Below are 17,234 nucleotides of genomic sequence, written 5' to 3' on the forward strand. Positions count from 1 at the left end.
TCTTTCCTATTCCCCTCCTGTGGCATCATGATCCCTTTGTTGCTTCTCAAACAACCTTTTGATGGATATTATATTAATATCTATGTCCTTTTATTCATGCATTTACAGACATAAATACATCTGGGAAAACTTAATAGCCACAGTATAATCCTACCTTGTTACCAAGACTCATATGCATTCACTAGTTAGGAATTGGCCTTGAGGTACACAAAAGGAATGTTTACAATGCATTTTCATTGCTTACATATGGAGCAATTTAATTCTACCCACATGGCTCGACTCCCATCAAGTAACCTCATCATTCTAATAATAGATGTCGTAATGTATTATCATTCAATGGTTGAAACTGGAGTTCTACACTTCTCTAACTAAAGAATGTTATTCTAGGCAAAGAACTCATGCAGGAAGGTGCACTACTAGGTGATCTACATTCATTGTATCTCATGTTCTCTCCTAGTCTATACAAGAGAGACATGTCACATCTTTGTTATCATGGATTAAATAAAAATTTATAAAAGATGGACATGTTGCACCATTTTTATCATGAATTAGAAGTTTGCTTTGTTTTTTTTCTATCATAAATAACAGAGGCTTCATGTGCGAATAAGTGTAGTAAATCTATTTGTTGTCATAATAGTCAGGTAAGAGTTTTATGCAGAATTAGTAAAAACAGCCCATTGTTCTAAACAGTTATAATTTGTTATCCATACATTTCAGTTCACTTACATGTGTTCAAATCTAGCAACAATAGTAATTTGGTGGGCTCATTAAGTTTCCAACACGCGAGGTGTTTTTTTTTGTGCTAGTATAATCAACATGTACAAAAATTTTAACAACAATATGCTAAGATACCAGGATTCAAATACGATGGGAAATGACAAGTACAAACAATATAAATATATTTATATATCTTTTTAAAAATAAAATTTACATAACGAATATATATATTTATATTTATATATATATATATATATATATATACATTTTAAATACATAACTTCTATATATATAATTTTTATAACACTCATAATTAATGTTTTCTAATATAAATTATATATAATTATGTTGACGCATTTCAACAATATTGAATCGAATCATGAGGAAACCGCAACAAGGAAATGTTAATGGCTTTGAACAATGATGAATAAGATTGGTTGTAGTTATATAGAATAACATATTTATTTTAATATATATATTAATGTTAATGTGTGGTTCATTGTGAAGTTTTCACTCTATTGCAGCAACTAGAATTTATTCTTCTAACTGAATTTTATGCACTGCGGAAACAAAAAATGGAACAGAGAAAATAATGCACACAAACAATAGAATTAACACCATTATTGTTATCAACCTATTTTGCTCCCTAGGGTTTCTGACTTTGAGACACTATGTCGGTTGACCTTTCACTTGCGCCTTGGACCTTCTTCCAGTCATGACACCTAGTCGCACGGATTATGACTCTATGAGAGCGACTGGAATCTTTCAATCGCTCGCAGGACTACCTTATGGGAGCGACTAAAGTCTTTTCCCTTTTGTTTTGTGCCTGCGACTGAGACTCCTTCTAGAGTTTCATGGTTCTTGGGAGATCAGTTTGACTCATCACTTAATCGAGCTAGCCAGGGCTTATCATGAAGAAGTTTCCATAACTTCTCGTCATCCTAAGTGTCCACATTCATCCTCTTAGGAGCTCTCTTCATCCTATTTATACTAGACCACTTGAGAGGGTTAGGCTAGACACAAAGAGCTAGAGTCTTGGGTATACTGAGTTTATGCTTCAGATTTAGATTCTTGCTGAGTGAGATAAAGCTTATGAGGGTTATGCTGCTGGAGTCCATATTTTTCCTTTTGTAGTGGGGAGACTCTACCAGTTTTTGGAGAGGAGGCCTTGAGCGAAAATATATTTGTACTTTTCTTTTGAGTTAATAGAAATTCATGTTCCTTCTCTATATCTACATATTTGCAGTAATATTTCTTATTATATCTATGATGTTTTGAGCTAATGATCTTCCAAGGAAGATCGCTTGTCGTCTTTGCATGTTTGTGATTGTGTGCAGGTATTGAGATCAGGTGTAGACAAAGTAGATCGTTCGAGTAGAGCGTTGGGATTCTGCATCGAGCTCAAAACCCTTCACCGATCTGCGAGGAGGCCAGGTGCACACTTTTTCCTCATAACATCTAGATCTGTTTGTATGCTGCATGTGTGAGCATTGGGTTGGGACTTTTCTATCGATCCATTAGCCATCTTCCTTTTGTTGTCTGGTAATCCTTTCGGACAAAGGATTGTGAAGCAATAAATCCTTGCATAATTAAATGCAACAGAACTGGTGCTTTCAATGAGAGCATTCTTGTTCTTGTTTGCTTCGTCTTGGGTTTTTGACGATTTCTCTCCTATTCCGATTTTATGATCTTCTATGAATTTTTTCAACTCTTTGAGACTATTTTTAGGGCTTAATTACCTGAATATTTGGTATTTTTCTCTATTTGAGCATGAGTCTTTCAGAATTTTTAGGTTTTTTGCCCAGTCACTTGCACAACACTACATCCAAGCGACTGCAGCTTTCCAATCGCTCTCTTTCCTTTACATCCTAGCGATCAGTCGCTCCCTTGCCCTTATATCCGAGTGACTGGCCTTCCAGCGCCAGAAAACTGAGATTTACCCACTGAATTTTTTTTTATCTGTTGTGGATCTAAGTTGGCTTTTTGTCTACTTATTGGTTCTGACACAGATCTGTTTTCTTGTGCCTCATTTCATTGTCTTGGATTTGCTTTGTTTGAAACAAGTTTTTGTCTTGTTTTGAGCATTGATTCCTTGATCTTTTTCTGGTCGATTGGAGATTTGTTAGATCTATGGTTTTTTGTTGTTGATCGGCGACTATTTAGGTCTATTTGGATCCTTCTTTGATCAGTCTATATGGGGTTTTCCATCACTCTTGTCTTTCAAGGTGTTCTTAAAGTTTTTCTTGGGTGCTTTGGATTGAGGCTTGGCTTTTGCCTCTAGATCTCATTTTCAGATCTGTTTGGCTTCTTTCAGTGATTGTTTAGACCTTTTTCATGTTTCACTTTCAGATCCATTTGGCCTTTGTGTGATTTTGTCACTTGTTTTCAAGTGATATATTTCTTCTCTTGTTTTCTTGTGTCACAATTGGTAGTGTTGTGATTGGTTGTGCAGTTGTCATCTAGAAAAGTTCTTGCGAGTGTGCTTCCATTACTTTTTATCACTCTCATTTGATCTTGTTTAGGCCTTCCTGCCTCTAGGGCCTAACTTTGACATTTGTAGAAAACTGGTCTTTGTTGAGCCATTGTGCTACAGCCCTAGCTTGCTGACATTGCCTCCCTTTTTCACTTTTGGCTTTCTTTTGGATTGCTTGAGTTTGTTTGCTTCTTTGGCTTTGTTTTCCTAGCTTTGACACTTTTGAAGTGCTTGGTGTTCTAGCTTGGGGACTCTTTTTTGGCCTCTTTTCGGTTTTCTTCCTTTTTGGTTTGATTCTTGGGTCAACAATGTTATAAATTTGGGGTATTTTCATTTAAGAATTTAGTGAGAGGTGCATTATCATAGGCATTGGTGTGTTGTGAAAAAAATCTTACCCTCCTGTAGTTAGAATTCATTGAAGTGAAAAGCAAAATTTGCATATAGCCACATAAGGGTTACTAACAAGAGTCATTCACACCATCTAAGTTTCACACCGCATCAAATTATGTAAACAACAACCACTTAAAATTAAGCAATAATAAAAGCAGCTAGACTCGTCTTTTTCTTTTACTAGTAGTACACCAACACTAGCTTAGGCTAGAGTCTTGTAGATAGGTGTGTGAGTCAACTGCTCCAAGACTAAAAAACAAACTTAACAGCTTGCGGTAGGGATTTAAATCAATTTGCAGTAGTGCGGTATAGGAATCCCTTCTAACAAGAGAGTTAAGCACGCGGTCGCACTTGGGCTAGGTGGGGTGACATGACCCATTTCGCCTAGTTTCGGGTGGTGCGATATAGCAGAATTTGCACGCATAAAAACAATGTTATTAGAATTTGTTGTAGCACTTGGGGACCACTTGGGAGGAAACTCTCAAGGGGGTTTCAGTCTTAGCTCTCTGAGTTAAGTGTCATGCCCTTGTGTGTGGATTTGTCCTGCGACTGTCCCCCCAGGTCGTGTTATTGTCAGTGGTGACCATAGTGGCCTATCTTTTAGGGTTCATAGACAGGTGCAAGGTCGGGGTCATCTTCTCTGTACCTAGGACATATATTAGTCATACTCTCTCAGTCCTCTCGGGGGGTGTTCCACGGATAGTGAGGGCACTTGGACCAAGTTCATAGCTAAAAGGGTTGGGAAGCAGGTCGCTAGTATAACTGTTCCAGCGCCAGCTTCTATGCATTTTGGTTTGTTTGTGACTATATTTTACGACGTTTCTAGTGTGTGTTGTTTGGTCTGAGTCAACAGTTTTGGCCTTAGGGTGTTTGCACTAACATAATTGTGTTAATTTATAATTTTTCACCCTGGCTGAATTTATTCGCCCTCAGTCACATCGTATTCACAGTTACCTCCTGAACAAGGTGGGCTTGTCACTCCTGCACGAAGAGTGTTTGTCGGTTCTCAATACTTAGATCAACACATAGTTTTGGATTCTATACTTGGTCCTTTTGGTAGTGACTTGATTTTTATTGAAATTTTGGCAGACAATTATGATGCTCCTGCCAATCCACCCTTGACTAATCCACTAGGACCTGACTTGTTACAGTTGAACACCGACGGTTCCACACCTGCTTATACTTTTTTACCATTTTCAGTTGTTTGTCTTTTGGTGGAGTCTAAGACTTTTTTACGTTCTCCATCGGTAGTGTCAGCTGCGTGTCATTATTGTCGCCTCTTAGTGGGGCCATACCTACTCCTCCATCTACACCTCTCACATCTTCTTGGGGCATCCCACCAATTTCATCTATAGATCCCACAAATTTCCCGAATGTTTCCATGCCTACTCTAGCCTCTACGCTGACCATGGTTATTCCTCCTAGTCAGCCGGTAGGCTCAGGAGTCTTTTCACCTAGCTTTGTTCGACCAACGATTCTTGTTCCTCATTTAGGTGTTGTAACTTTTCGAAATATGTGGGGGGGAACATCAGTTGTTCCTAGCCAGCCTGGGGGTAACGTTACTTCTAGCATGTCACAAGGCTGGTATAGATCGTTGTTTGAGGGACGCCACCTACTAGTACTTTTCCTGAGGGGGCTAGTTTACCTAGAAGCAATCCTGTTGCCAGTGTCATCACCCACACTGGTTATTCTCCTAATGTCGGTCTTGTTACCACTTGAAACAGTAGGGAACTAAAGGGGTTCCTAAGAGAGCAACTGCTAGGTTAAGGGCAACGGTGGAGGCTTAGCCCACTGTCACCACAGTGAAGTCTCCCTGCTCTTTACGGACTTTCACCGATGGGAGGAGTCTCGGTAATGTAGGTATCACTTGTAAAGTATATGTCAATGGATAAGTGAGAAGTGACCCTAAAAACTTGTTCCTGAGGATGGAGTGAAAAATGGAACTTGCTTGCTCTTTAAGCAAGGGACTTGGTCCACAAGGGGTAAGGGGTGAGGATTGGAGGGTTGAGGGAGCAAGGATAGGCTTATAAACAAGGTTCTCAATCCCTATAATCCTTGGGAAACTTAGATTCCAAAATGGTCCTTGACAAATAATCTTTATTGAGAAGTGGGACCACACGAGGCCAAGGGGACCCAGCCTAGGTTCAGGGATGGAATGCAGCAACCAATGATGTTCCTATCCTGGACAAGGTGAGGGGAAAGGACCAAACAAGAATATTTACTGCAAAAGGTTGAATTGATCCTATTGAGGTCTAGCCTTGGAGATGCCTAGGCAGAATTCGATCCTAGGGCTAGGGCTTGGGATTCCCAGAGATTCCACCGTTAGAATTGCCTTAAATTTGGAGGAGAGTTAGGGGACCCACCAGCCTAGTAGCCTATAGGAGATCAAAGGTTTTTCTTGAGTCAATTCCTGGGAAATTGATGCCCTAGGTGACCTAATGGGGCTAGACCTGGGGAAAATTGTAAAAAGAGGGTTAAAATGATCACCCCTTTAAGGGACCAGTGCCTAATTCACTTGGGGATATGGATTCAAGGATGATGATGAGTAAGAACTTGGTTTCTTGATCAAGGAGGCCCAGAAAGTCAACTTCATCCGATGTTGAAAGAAAGAAAAGAAAAGTGACCTTCAAACATATATACTTCAAAGCAAACGATGCAAGATTATCGAGACAAATAATCTCTAGGATATTTCGTTCATATAACATTGGCCCATACATTAAATTAGCTAAAACATGTTCAATTCCACATTTCGATTATGCAACAACTAGCCCCAATTTTAGCAGGATGCAGCAACAAGAATAATAACATCAAAATTCACTTACAATGTTATAGAGTATACCCAACCAACATTTCGTTCACAAAACAAAGTTCCAAGACAAGAAAAATAGCCCAAATCCATATGTCATAATTCATCCATCTTCAGAAAATATCCTCCAAGGAAAAAGTGTGAAGTTCTCTATGATTAGAGAGATCCCAAATCAAGTGATGATACAAATGAATGTATCTAACATCAATATATAGCCTCCTAAGGAGTTCGAATTAGCCTATGGGCCTACATTAGCCCCTAATGATAAAATAACCTGCAAATAAAACCCCTATTGGTGACAAGCCCACCAAACTAGCTCACAAGTGTAAAAATAAGCCTCACAAGGGGCCAAATGATAATATGTACATGTCCTGGGGCCCTCCAAAGGCCTAATAATGTCCTGAAATGCCATACTGAGGAATAAATTCCTCAGAATATGATGGACAAGGGGGTGGCCCCTTGTTCTCCAAGTAGTAGACTTGTGGTGCTCCCAATGGGTCTGAGGGCACATAAATGACCCCATGGGTTTCCATATGAATCGAAGATGCCTGTAGATCCTCTGCAAGGGTCCGAGTGATGGAATGAATGCTGCCACAATGTCGTACAAGTCCTGGGATGCCTGCCAAGAGTGTGGGACTCCTGTAGGGGCATGCTGGGCATAATGTACCAAGCATATCACCATCATCCCAAAAGTGGATCGCTAGTAGTCTTTGAGCATCGATGAAGATCCGTGGAGTGTTGTATGTTGTTGTGGAGGCCAATGGCTCTTTATGCACACATTATATGTGCCAATGTATACCTCTAGGGTTTGAATCCCGTAGAGGGAGACCAAACCCAAATGGAAACCACCTGTAATCTTGCATAAAATCCAATGTGTCCCCTAGGCTTCCAATACAACCAGTCATTAAAATAATCGATTAAAAGAGTTTACGAATAATGGATAACAAAGTGAGCACTTCATAATGGCATGCCCATCCGTGGTGGCCTTTGGCATGTGCTAGTGTCTCCAAGCTCCAAAGCGGGTTAACCAAGTACCTTATTAGGTGGTTTCAACCCTTAAAGGGGACAGTATGTCCAAGGTACATCCCTCTAGTGGGGGTAGCAAGTGATAAATAAGTGGAATAGAGTAGGAAATACAAGGGGAAATCCTAGGCCACATATTGTGTCTTAGAGGTAGCTAGATAAGGGGAAGCCCATACCTGGGTATGTAATGTGTAGGAGGGAGAAATCGTGGTACATGAGGTGCGTCGGCCTTTATTTTTCCACCCTTATTTATATGCCTTTTTCATTTTATGAATTTTCTTTAATTAACTACTTGGGACTCAAAGGACAAGAGAATGATGTGTAAGATATAACAATGATTACCCCTTTTAGGTATGGCAGTTCATTGCCCTCCAAGGGTTGGGACAATCACGGGTTTCTGAATGATAAAGGAGACTCATCTAGGGCTCAAGGAACCAGGGTGATGGCCATGGTTTAGGGTAGAGATCATGCATTATCTTTTGCCACGTGCTAATTATTTTGTCCCGACCATATTTTGCATTTTGTGGTACAATTTCCTGTTAAAGTTGCCAATTATGCTTTTTTCTTTTTCTTTTCATTGCTTCAACCTCCAGGGCATCATTCTAGGTCTGACCCACGGTGGGGGCAAGGGGATAGGGAGGCTAGCCCTATGTGGACCCAAAATGGAACTGCAGACCCAGGTGGGAGAAGTGATGAATCGAGTATAGCGAGTGGAAAGGGTGTAATATATGCGGGTAAAGGTACGGGACCACGCACCCAAAGTCGAGGTTTCCTCAGTAGTACCACCCTAGAACCAAATGGTGAATAAAGGAGATCCCACAGGACTAAGATCCAAGGTAACAACCAAAAGATTTCAAGGGGACGAGCACAAACTAAGCCCACCCTTTCCGCCAAATCCCCCCATCAATCCATACCCAGAAGTATCCATGATAAGTAAGCCCAATACTCAATTACCAAATGTCAAGGCACACCTTTAGATTCAGGATGCCCACCTTAAAACATACAATCAATACAGGGGGGTGAGGGACCACATGGATGGCTCAAGTGGGAGAGAAACGGCACAACAAGCTAATAGGAGGCTGCAAGGGGCTACTGGCTGCCTACTGAAGCTCATGGAGAAACATTTCTCCTAGGGATATCATCCACAAAGTGGCAGATAACAGGCCCTATTGCACAAGTTGGTCAATCTTATCCTCCTGGCTACAACCCTATGAGGAGTCATGCTCTTAGGGGTCCTTTGCTCTCTGGGACCACATACCTTGGAGGGAAAATTCCTTTCACCAATTACTCTGACTCACAGCAGTGATATGCAGGGTTGAACCCATACCTTCACCAACAATCCATGCATCATAATCCCTATATGGGGGGACTGCAAGGTTGGTCAGGGGCTTCTCCTGCCTATGATCCGTTTATCCAACTTCACAATTTGTTTTTATCTTCTCTTGATCTACCGGATTTGGCTAAGTTGACTAACGACCCCATCAGACATGATCCCTGATGGCCACCTATGCCCGCCAAACCCAAATTCGAAGGAATGCCTAGAGAGAAATTGTCCACTCATATCACTACGTATCATATGTGGTGTTCATCCAACTCTCTCGTGGACAATTCAATTAAGCTTCGCTTGTTCCAATGTACATTAATCGTGGATGCTGCAAAATGGTACATTGAATTGGATACAACATCCTACGGTGACTTTTCCTCTTTAGCTCAGACATTCTTGACACACTTCCAGCTGCCCACATGGTATGATATCGATTTTGACCTCTTGTCAAACTTTAAACAAGATGATGCCACATTGATTTTTGACCATATTCATGAGTGGCGTCATCGCAAGAGGTTGGTTAGAACCAAGCTTCCTGATGAGATCTTGCGTAAATGGTTCATTTAATCTCTAAGACCTCAAATTGCCAAGGATGTGTCGATGTTCTGAGCCGTTACTAAGAAGCAAGCTATTTTAGTTGCCCAACAACTCGATTTAATTTATTCACAATCAGGCACGCTATATGAAGTTTTCGCAATACTCCTAGGCCTTCCATTAACCCACCAAAACCTACTCCGGGCCCACACGTTGATGGTGTGATTGGGTCTGTTTCTGATTCTGTGAACCAACTTGTTGCCCAGCTTGGGCATTTGATCGTTACATCTCAATACTCAACAAGTGTGTCTGGCTCTACTAAAGCACCCTCTTCTTAGCAATCCACCGATGTACTGACGATGAAGTCCACAGCACCTAAGAACAACCAACAACCTGGTGGTAAAAAGAATAATAAGAATAATAAACAAGAGTGAAATTGCTCAAGAATCTCAACCAGATCCCCAGAATCAGGGAGGGGGCACCAGTAGGTGTCATCGAAAGATAAAATTCTCTTTTAAAAATTTTCAACGTGAACATCTTGCTCACAAATGCCCTGGAATGGATGAAGTTCATAGGCTCCTTGCACCACCACAGTCTACCCAATAACCTGTTGTTTTAACTCATCCATTTCTTGCACAACCTCAACAACAAATGGTTTCCCAGCCTCCTCCACCTCCGCAAGGGGGCAACGAGGGGCCATTTTCCTATCCTACCCACTATTCATTTGTCTTTATGTGCAAATAATATGTGAATGTGACCACGCGAGCCAAGTCCTATGATGTTCCTGAGTCAAGTTCTTCTCCTAAGGACTCACCTGCTCCACCTCCTTCCATTGGACCTCTCACGTTAGATAAGCCTTTGGAACCATTTTATCGACCCCCAAGGGTGTCATCCATAAGGAAACACACAATCCCTCTGCCGGAGCCACTCAGCATTACAGTATTGTTGAAGATCTTGCCCATGCTCCTTGTGCCATTTCTGCCCTAGAGGTTTTGCAAAGTTGTCCTCAACAACGCAAGGCCTTCTCTGCTATTAGTGAAGTAGATATCTGACTCAAACATCATTATGTTCAATGCTGACAAGGCTTTTATTCGACTTGACCACCTGATCGCTTTTCAGATTATCGTGCATGTATTCCATAAGAATATTCATCACACTTTGGTGGATGAAAGCTCTTCTACTTGTGTCATGTCAGCATCATGCTAGAAGGCTCTTCTCTCTCCAGCACTCGCTACGTCCAACATTACCCTTCAAGCCTTTCATGGACACAATTTTGTGCCTCATGGGGTTCTTCCCAAGTTTGCAATTGAGATAGGGGGGGAAATTATTTATGTCGATGTTGAAGTTGTTGATGCTCCTTTGGATTATAACCCGATCCTTGGTCATAGCTGGTTCTATGCCATGACTGCAGTTGTCTCATCGGTATTCCGTGTCCTTTGCTTTCCTCATGATGGAAATATTTTTACCATTGATCAACTTGATTATTGTGTGCCATTGGCCCAAATTTCCAATAAGGGAATTCAGTCCCACTTGTGGGAGATAACCCTGGTTAGTTTCAGAGTGTTGGCACGTGATTGTTCAAAAGCTCATCTCTTATGGGTGTTTTTCCTCAATTGCCACTGCCCAACATTCCTTAATCCTCTTCGAAATCTCCTATGCATATGATCTCTTCTAACACCTGTGGACACCATAGGCCTCTTGATCCTTGGGTGGTGTCACTTGTTACTATTGAAGTTGATCGAGCTAGTGAGCACCCACCACCACCTATTGTGGAAGAGATTGCAGGAGATGGAAGAGATTGCCTCTCCGGCAATCCCATCAGTACCTCCTGACGCTAGTCAGAAACTCCAACTTAATATGGAATATGACCAGGTTCCCTTGCCCACATGGGCCATCCCTCCACCTATTCCACATGAATCTCTCCATGACAAACCACATTTTTCAATCAACTTGAAAGTCTTGGATATACCCACTAAACATCCTAGGAAGATTGTGCCCCTTCATGCCTCTATTCTTCCTGAATTGGACAAGGTAGAGCTTGGAAAAAAAAAATCTTGAATCGACCCATGGGGCATCTCCATGGCCCTCCTTGGAAGTGCCACCCCTGGGCCGAGTCAAATCTTGGGTTTCTAATGTTGAACTTGCCAATGAATTGTCCAACTCCTCTCCACCTATCGACAAGTGCCTTGTACCCCATTTATGTCTTGATCCTCCCTTATGTTCTCAAGTTAATTTTGAGAGCATGACTATGTTTAGAATGTCCCTGGCATGGTCAACCTTTCCAGATTGGGAAGTTTGACTTCCTTTGGCATGGCTTTGTTACCGCTCAAACTCGCAGGGGGGCTAAAGGGGATTCCTAAAGGAGACAACAATTAGGCCAAGGGCAACAATGGAGACTTAGCCCACTATCACCTCAACTAAGATTCCCAATTTTTTCGGACTTTCACCGATAGGAGGAGACCAGGTATATGGAAGTCACTTATGAAGGATGAATCAATAAATGGATGTGAAGTGACCCTGATGATCCTTTTCCTAGAAGTGGGGTTAAAGAATGGACCTTACTTTCTCTTCAAGCAAGGTACAAAGATTTCTAGGGTAAGGAGGCAAGGATTTGAGGGTTCAGTTAGAGAAAAATGCCTTGTAAAGGAGTTTCCCAATCTTAAAATCCTTATTGAACATTGCTTCCCGAATGATTCTTAAAGAATTGACCAGTGTGGAAAAAGTCGGGAAAAAATCGAGATTAAATCCCTAAAACACGATTCTTTTGGCTCACCGATTAAATCGGCCGATTTTTTGTCGATTTTTTCCCAGTTGAAAAAGTCGGGATTAAATCGAGACTTTTTCCAAAAAATCGTGAAAGAGGTAGTTTATTTAATAATTTTTTTTTTTTAAGTGGGATTTTATTGAAAAAGTCGGGATTTAAAAAAAAAATGAATATTTTTGTATTTTTTTAATTTTGCCGACTTTTTCAAAAAACTCCAGACTTTAATGACTTTTTCAATTTCTGGACCCTTGCCGATTTAATCCCGACTTCGACTTTTTCCACATTGGAATTGACCTTTCAAAGGTATGGCACCACACAGCACTAAGTGGACCCATCCTAGGTTAAGGAGAGAAAATTTAGCAAACAATTATGTTCTTAACCCAAACAAGGAACGGGAAAGGATCAAAGCAAGAACTTTCAACTAAAAGTGTCAAATTGATCCTATGAGGTGCTAGCCTAGGGAATACCAAGGAAAAATTTCATCTCAAAGCTAGGGCTTGGGTTATCTCACAAATCCAGCGTCGGAATGGCTTCAAAATTGGAGGCCTTGAGGACACACCAGCGCAGTAGAGGTTAGGAGATCGAACTTTTTCTTTGGCTATTTTCTCATGAAAGTGATGCCCTAGGTGACCCAACTTGGCTAGACCTAGAAGAGAAAGGGAGAGGTGGAGAAAAAATGTTTCGAGTAATCACCTATTGGTGGACGAGTGCCTAATCCCTTGGGGAGAATGGAGTCTAGGAGAACGATGAGAAAGGAATTTGTATTTCAGTCGAGGCCATAAGGGCTACTTCGCTTGGCCTTTAGGGCAAAAAGAAGAGACCTCAAAGCTTTTATACTTCGCTTTGCAAAAGGAGATGGCTTATCAAAATAAATTCACCGATGCAATTATCCCTAGGATATTTCATTCATATACATGGCCCAAACATTGGAAGATGTTATATAGAAACAATAATTCCACAATTTTTCAATTATGCAATGCAACAATTAGCCCTAGTATAGTGAAAATCAAATTCAATGCATATGAAAAAAGTAAAACAAGAATAGCATTAAATGTGTGTACTTACATGTAATATAATATATCCAACCATCAACAATTTAAAAATAAAGAAGCTCCAAGATAAAATACTCCAATCCAAAAATCAAAATTCATCCATGCTCCAATTCATCATCATAGAAAAAGTGTGAAATTCTCTAAAGAAAGTCCAATCCAAAGTGATGATACAAATGAATTTATGTCTCTCCTATTTATACACTCATTAGGGGTTCGAATTACCTAAATTGAGCCTACATTAGCCCATCAACTAAAATAATGTGCAAATAACTATCTATTGGTGACAAACCCACCAAACTAACTCATAAATAAAATAATAAGCCTCCCAAGAGGTCGAATGATCAATAATGCATGTTGTTGGGCTCTCTCGGAGGCCTCATGAAGTCCATAAGTCCCAAAATGATGAGTTGGACTTTCAAAAGTAATGGACATGGGGTTGACTCGTTCTCCACATAATGAACCTATGGCCTCGAGATACTAAGTATCTGCCCAATGTATCTCCAAATAACTCTCAAGTCTTCTCTTATACTTTTCCTGTTGATAAATCAACGGCCGAGATTAAGTCTTTAATCAACGGCTATTAAGATTAAAACAGAGTTGATCCTCGTCTCTTAGAAGCTTCTCACGCATATCTTTATTAATACCCATTAATATTTTTATTTTCCTAAGTTTAAACTTAGGAACCCATTAAAAATATTAATTATTTTAATAACTCTTCTATCTAAGTAGAATTTCTCCAAATGATTTATGGGTCTTGAAGATCTCATAGCGCCTCCACAAAATTTTGGAGCTAGAGCACATCTGATGCTACCCAAAATCAACAGTTGCTTCTTATGGATGCAAATTCCATGAACATATCTCAGAAGAATTTGACTGTCAAGAATACAATAAACCACAAAAAAAAAAAATTATCTCTAAAATTTTGCAATGTAGTTTAAATTTTTAGATTTTTTTAGAATTTTTTTATAATATTTTTTACAAGTCAATAGATATAAAAGACACTATTGATTGTACTTTATCGGTATTTCAGTCAAATTTCAGGCTGCTCTTGAATTTCCTTGCAGCAATATAGCAAGAATCTTGCTACTATGCATTCCGCATAATCATCCGGTAACGAACTCTATATGCATTCTCAAAAATGAGTGCGTGCGTTTAGCCTGACTTCAAATGCTATTAACTATTGCATTCACCAAATAACTCATTTGTTTTGGGATAATGACTGAAGAATATTGTCAAATTCGTAATAACTGTTGGATTTCTTGACCATAAAAGCACAAAACAGGAAGAACATTTTTTTCACCATAATAGTACAAAGCACAGAAAGAAAGCATTCTATTCTATTTCTGGAGGCATGATGTACACAAAATACATGTTTTTCTATGCATTTTTATCCATATTCTGCAATATAATGAGAATTGGAATGAAACTTACCAGCCTATATCCGTAGGTAACCGCACTATTCCGCAAAACCGCAGAAAATTCAGGCAAATTCTTCAGCGAATTACACTGACCAGAATTAATGCCTTCAAGAACCTCAGCAAAAAACATACATATAAGTATCAGATAAACAATGACATAAGACTAAAAGTCCTCGGAGCGTTCAGCTTAAAAATATTTGCTTACTTGCGCGAGTGTGATGTTTTTTCAAACCTTTCACTGCAATGTTTTCATCGATATCGGTCAAGAGAGAAAATCGGACTGCTGGACAATTCTGTCTGTGATTACACCTCGTCTTTTTGCAGATAGAGGAGAGGTTCATGTTTCCCTTTCTCAAAGAACAAGATGAGGTGTGGCATTGGAAAGAAAAAACACACTGTTTTTCACAACCACTTGGTTCAAATACTTGCACTGCAAAATGTACATTATCAACGTGTCTAAAAACTAAAATATCTCCAACTTCAATAAACTGATCAGAAACAAAACTTTCCCAACCATCTGTGAAAGATAACTTTGTGTTAGCACAACACAGATTCACATGCCACAAGTGCCCACTTGGACCTTGTAGAATTGCATCTTTATACACCCCAAGTTGCATTCTCTTCACAAAATCAGTGGGAATATCCTGCAAGAAACAAAATACACTAGAATAATAGTTATTACCATCCAAGGATTTATATAGATTTCTCCATAATTTTACAAGGGCATCCTCAAAACAACAACTGACTTGTTTTTGGACAAACCACAACAACTATATTTGGCAGATCTAATACACAGTGTTAGCATTCTACAAAAATCTGAATTATGTTTTCACTAATTAAGTTTTTCTCATAGCATGCAAGGGACAAATCTAGTCATATCAGTGAAGAGTAATATAATACTTTCACCTACCAAAGAGGAAGAGGAGTTGATTTCCATGACTTTGTAAAAAGATGAAATGCCCAGCTCGAAAGGCCTGTGAAACGATGCAATACATTTTTCAATGCATGCTGTGCATGTCCTCGGGGTGTCTGTGAATTTTTCCATATGCATTTTCACTGCAAAAAGTCTAGTCTTTCAAAACTTCGTGCCTATTTATAATATAGCTGCAAGTTCACCACATACTTGAATCTAAAATATGCACCGTCTAGCAAAATTCTGTGATTATGATGTCTTGACAATTCGAGTACTTATATCTATGATGGCCGCGATGCGACTTGGCAAAGGGACTTTGCTTCATACTCCGTGGGTGCCGTTTGATAGTCCTTCCCACATTGCCCTGTCAATGATTACCCGTCCCCGTCACATTACATGATACCACAGATGGAGCATTTGCCCTGTCCGTTATCATCACCTCACACGATTTTACAGATGACTCCTGTTGTAGCACCAATTGCTGGCAGTCCATCCCCTCTACATTGGAGCCTATGTTTGATTATGATCACGTTACCATTGTTATGTGGGGGGGGGAATTTGCCATCCCTTCGTCCTCTTTCTTCCACGGTTCCACCAGGGGGAGTTGCTTAGCAAATTCCAAAGTTCTTATCCGGAAATTCATTTTTGGTAACTAATTCCTTTGAAACGCCCCTGCAAGTTAAAGAAATTGTCATAGCTACTCTATTGATGGAAAGTTTAATGACACAGAAATGCTTACTAAATCATCAGCGTCAGCGTACGATGAAAAGAATAAGCATGCTCGTCTTGGCATGGGGATTGTCCATGTCAATGTGAAAGACGGGTGCCATGTGAGTATTTTAACTGTCAGTACATTCTCCCACGCATTTAAATAGTGAATCCATATCTCCCAGACACCAATCAGTACCCGACATGATAACTATACAATCATTTTCCAGGTGTTAATGTAGAGTGGAGTACACGTTTCGTATTAAGTGAGATCGACTTTAAATACACTGTATAGCTTGCTTTTGATTGATTTCCGGTGGTGTTTCACACCATGACAACTGATGTGATGTTTGCAACCAATATTCCCAACGGCAACCCATAAATCCCAAGCTATAGGGATTTTAATGCCTTATAGTACGCCCTTTTATGTATTCCCTATAGTACGCTCTTTTATGTATTTTAATGCCCTATAGTACGCCCTTTTATGTATTCCCTATAGTACGCTCTTTTATGTATGACTATAGTCATTTCATCCCATGGTTACGGCATATGCACATTACTGGTTTCGTGCGATGGGTTGGTACGGTAAATTGATGTATTTTCCCGTGTACAGTGGGACCCTGTTACGACCCTTGTCAGATTGCAGCTTCAGGTTCCGAGGCTTATGCGCTGCCGTATTTTCGGGCGTCGGACTAACTCGACTAACTCCCAGAACCACGTTTTTAATCCCAGAACCACGTTTTTAATCGACTAACTCGGAATTCTTCGGATATAATTTCTTATAATCAAATTCAAATTGTTACTAATGTATTAATGCATAAATGCAATGTAGGTTTGTTTATTATTTACTCTGTCGTTGAAAATAAATAATAAGTTATTGGTTTAACATTCTTTTATTTAATTTTTATTGAAAATAAATAATATAATAAGGTATGTTTCTAAGATTAATTTTTTTGTTAATATTATTAATATATTAAAACAATAACCAATGTTTATATTATAATATTTATTTTAACATAAAGCGTAGAGGATAATAAAATATGATTTGTGAATTTGTAATTTGAAATAAACATCAATTTCGAAATAATTTTTATAATTATATATATATAATA

The 17,234-nt window shown here is 39.6% G+C and overlaps 1 protein-coding gene across 1 annotated transcript in view; it reads right to left on the minus strand.

The window, feature by feature from the left end:
* Positions 1 to 16,062, minus strand: part of LOC149204470 (putative B3 domain-containing protein Os03g0621600) — a 187,730-nt gene extending 171,668 nt beyond the window's left edge. The window contains exons 1-3 of the mRNA XM_089393297.1: positions 15,412 to 16,062; positions 14,707 to 15,145; positions 14,515 to 14,606 (exon numbers count right to left, since the gene is read on the minus strand). Coding sequence (XP_089249423.1) covers positions 14,515 to 14,606; positions 14,707 to 15,145; positions 15,412 to 15,552 — 672 coding nt within the window. The 5' untranslated portion in view covers positions 15,553 to 16,062. The remainder of the gene's footprint in view (positions 1 to 14,514; positions 14,607 to 14,706; positions 15,146 to 15,411) is intronic.
* Positions 16,063 to 17,234: the final 1,172 nt, after the last annotated feature.

This window comes from Pinus tabuliformis, chromosome 1_2, assembly GCF_031772625.1.
Source record: "Pinus tabuliformis cultivar Carrire ecotype Pingquan chromosome 1_2, CPIR1, whole genome shotgun sequence".
Taxonomy (NCBI): Eukaryota; Viridiplantae; Streptophyta; class Pinopsida; order Pinales; family Pinaceae; genus Pinus; species Pinus tabuliformis.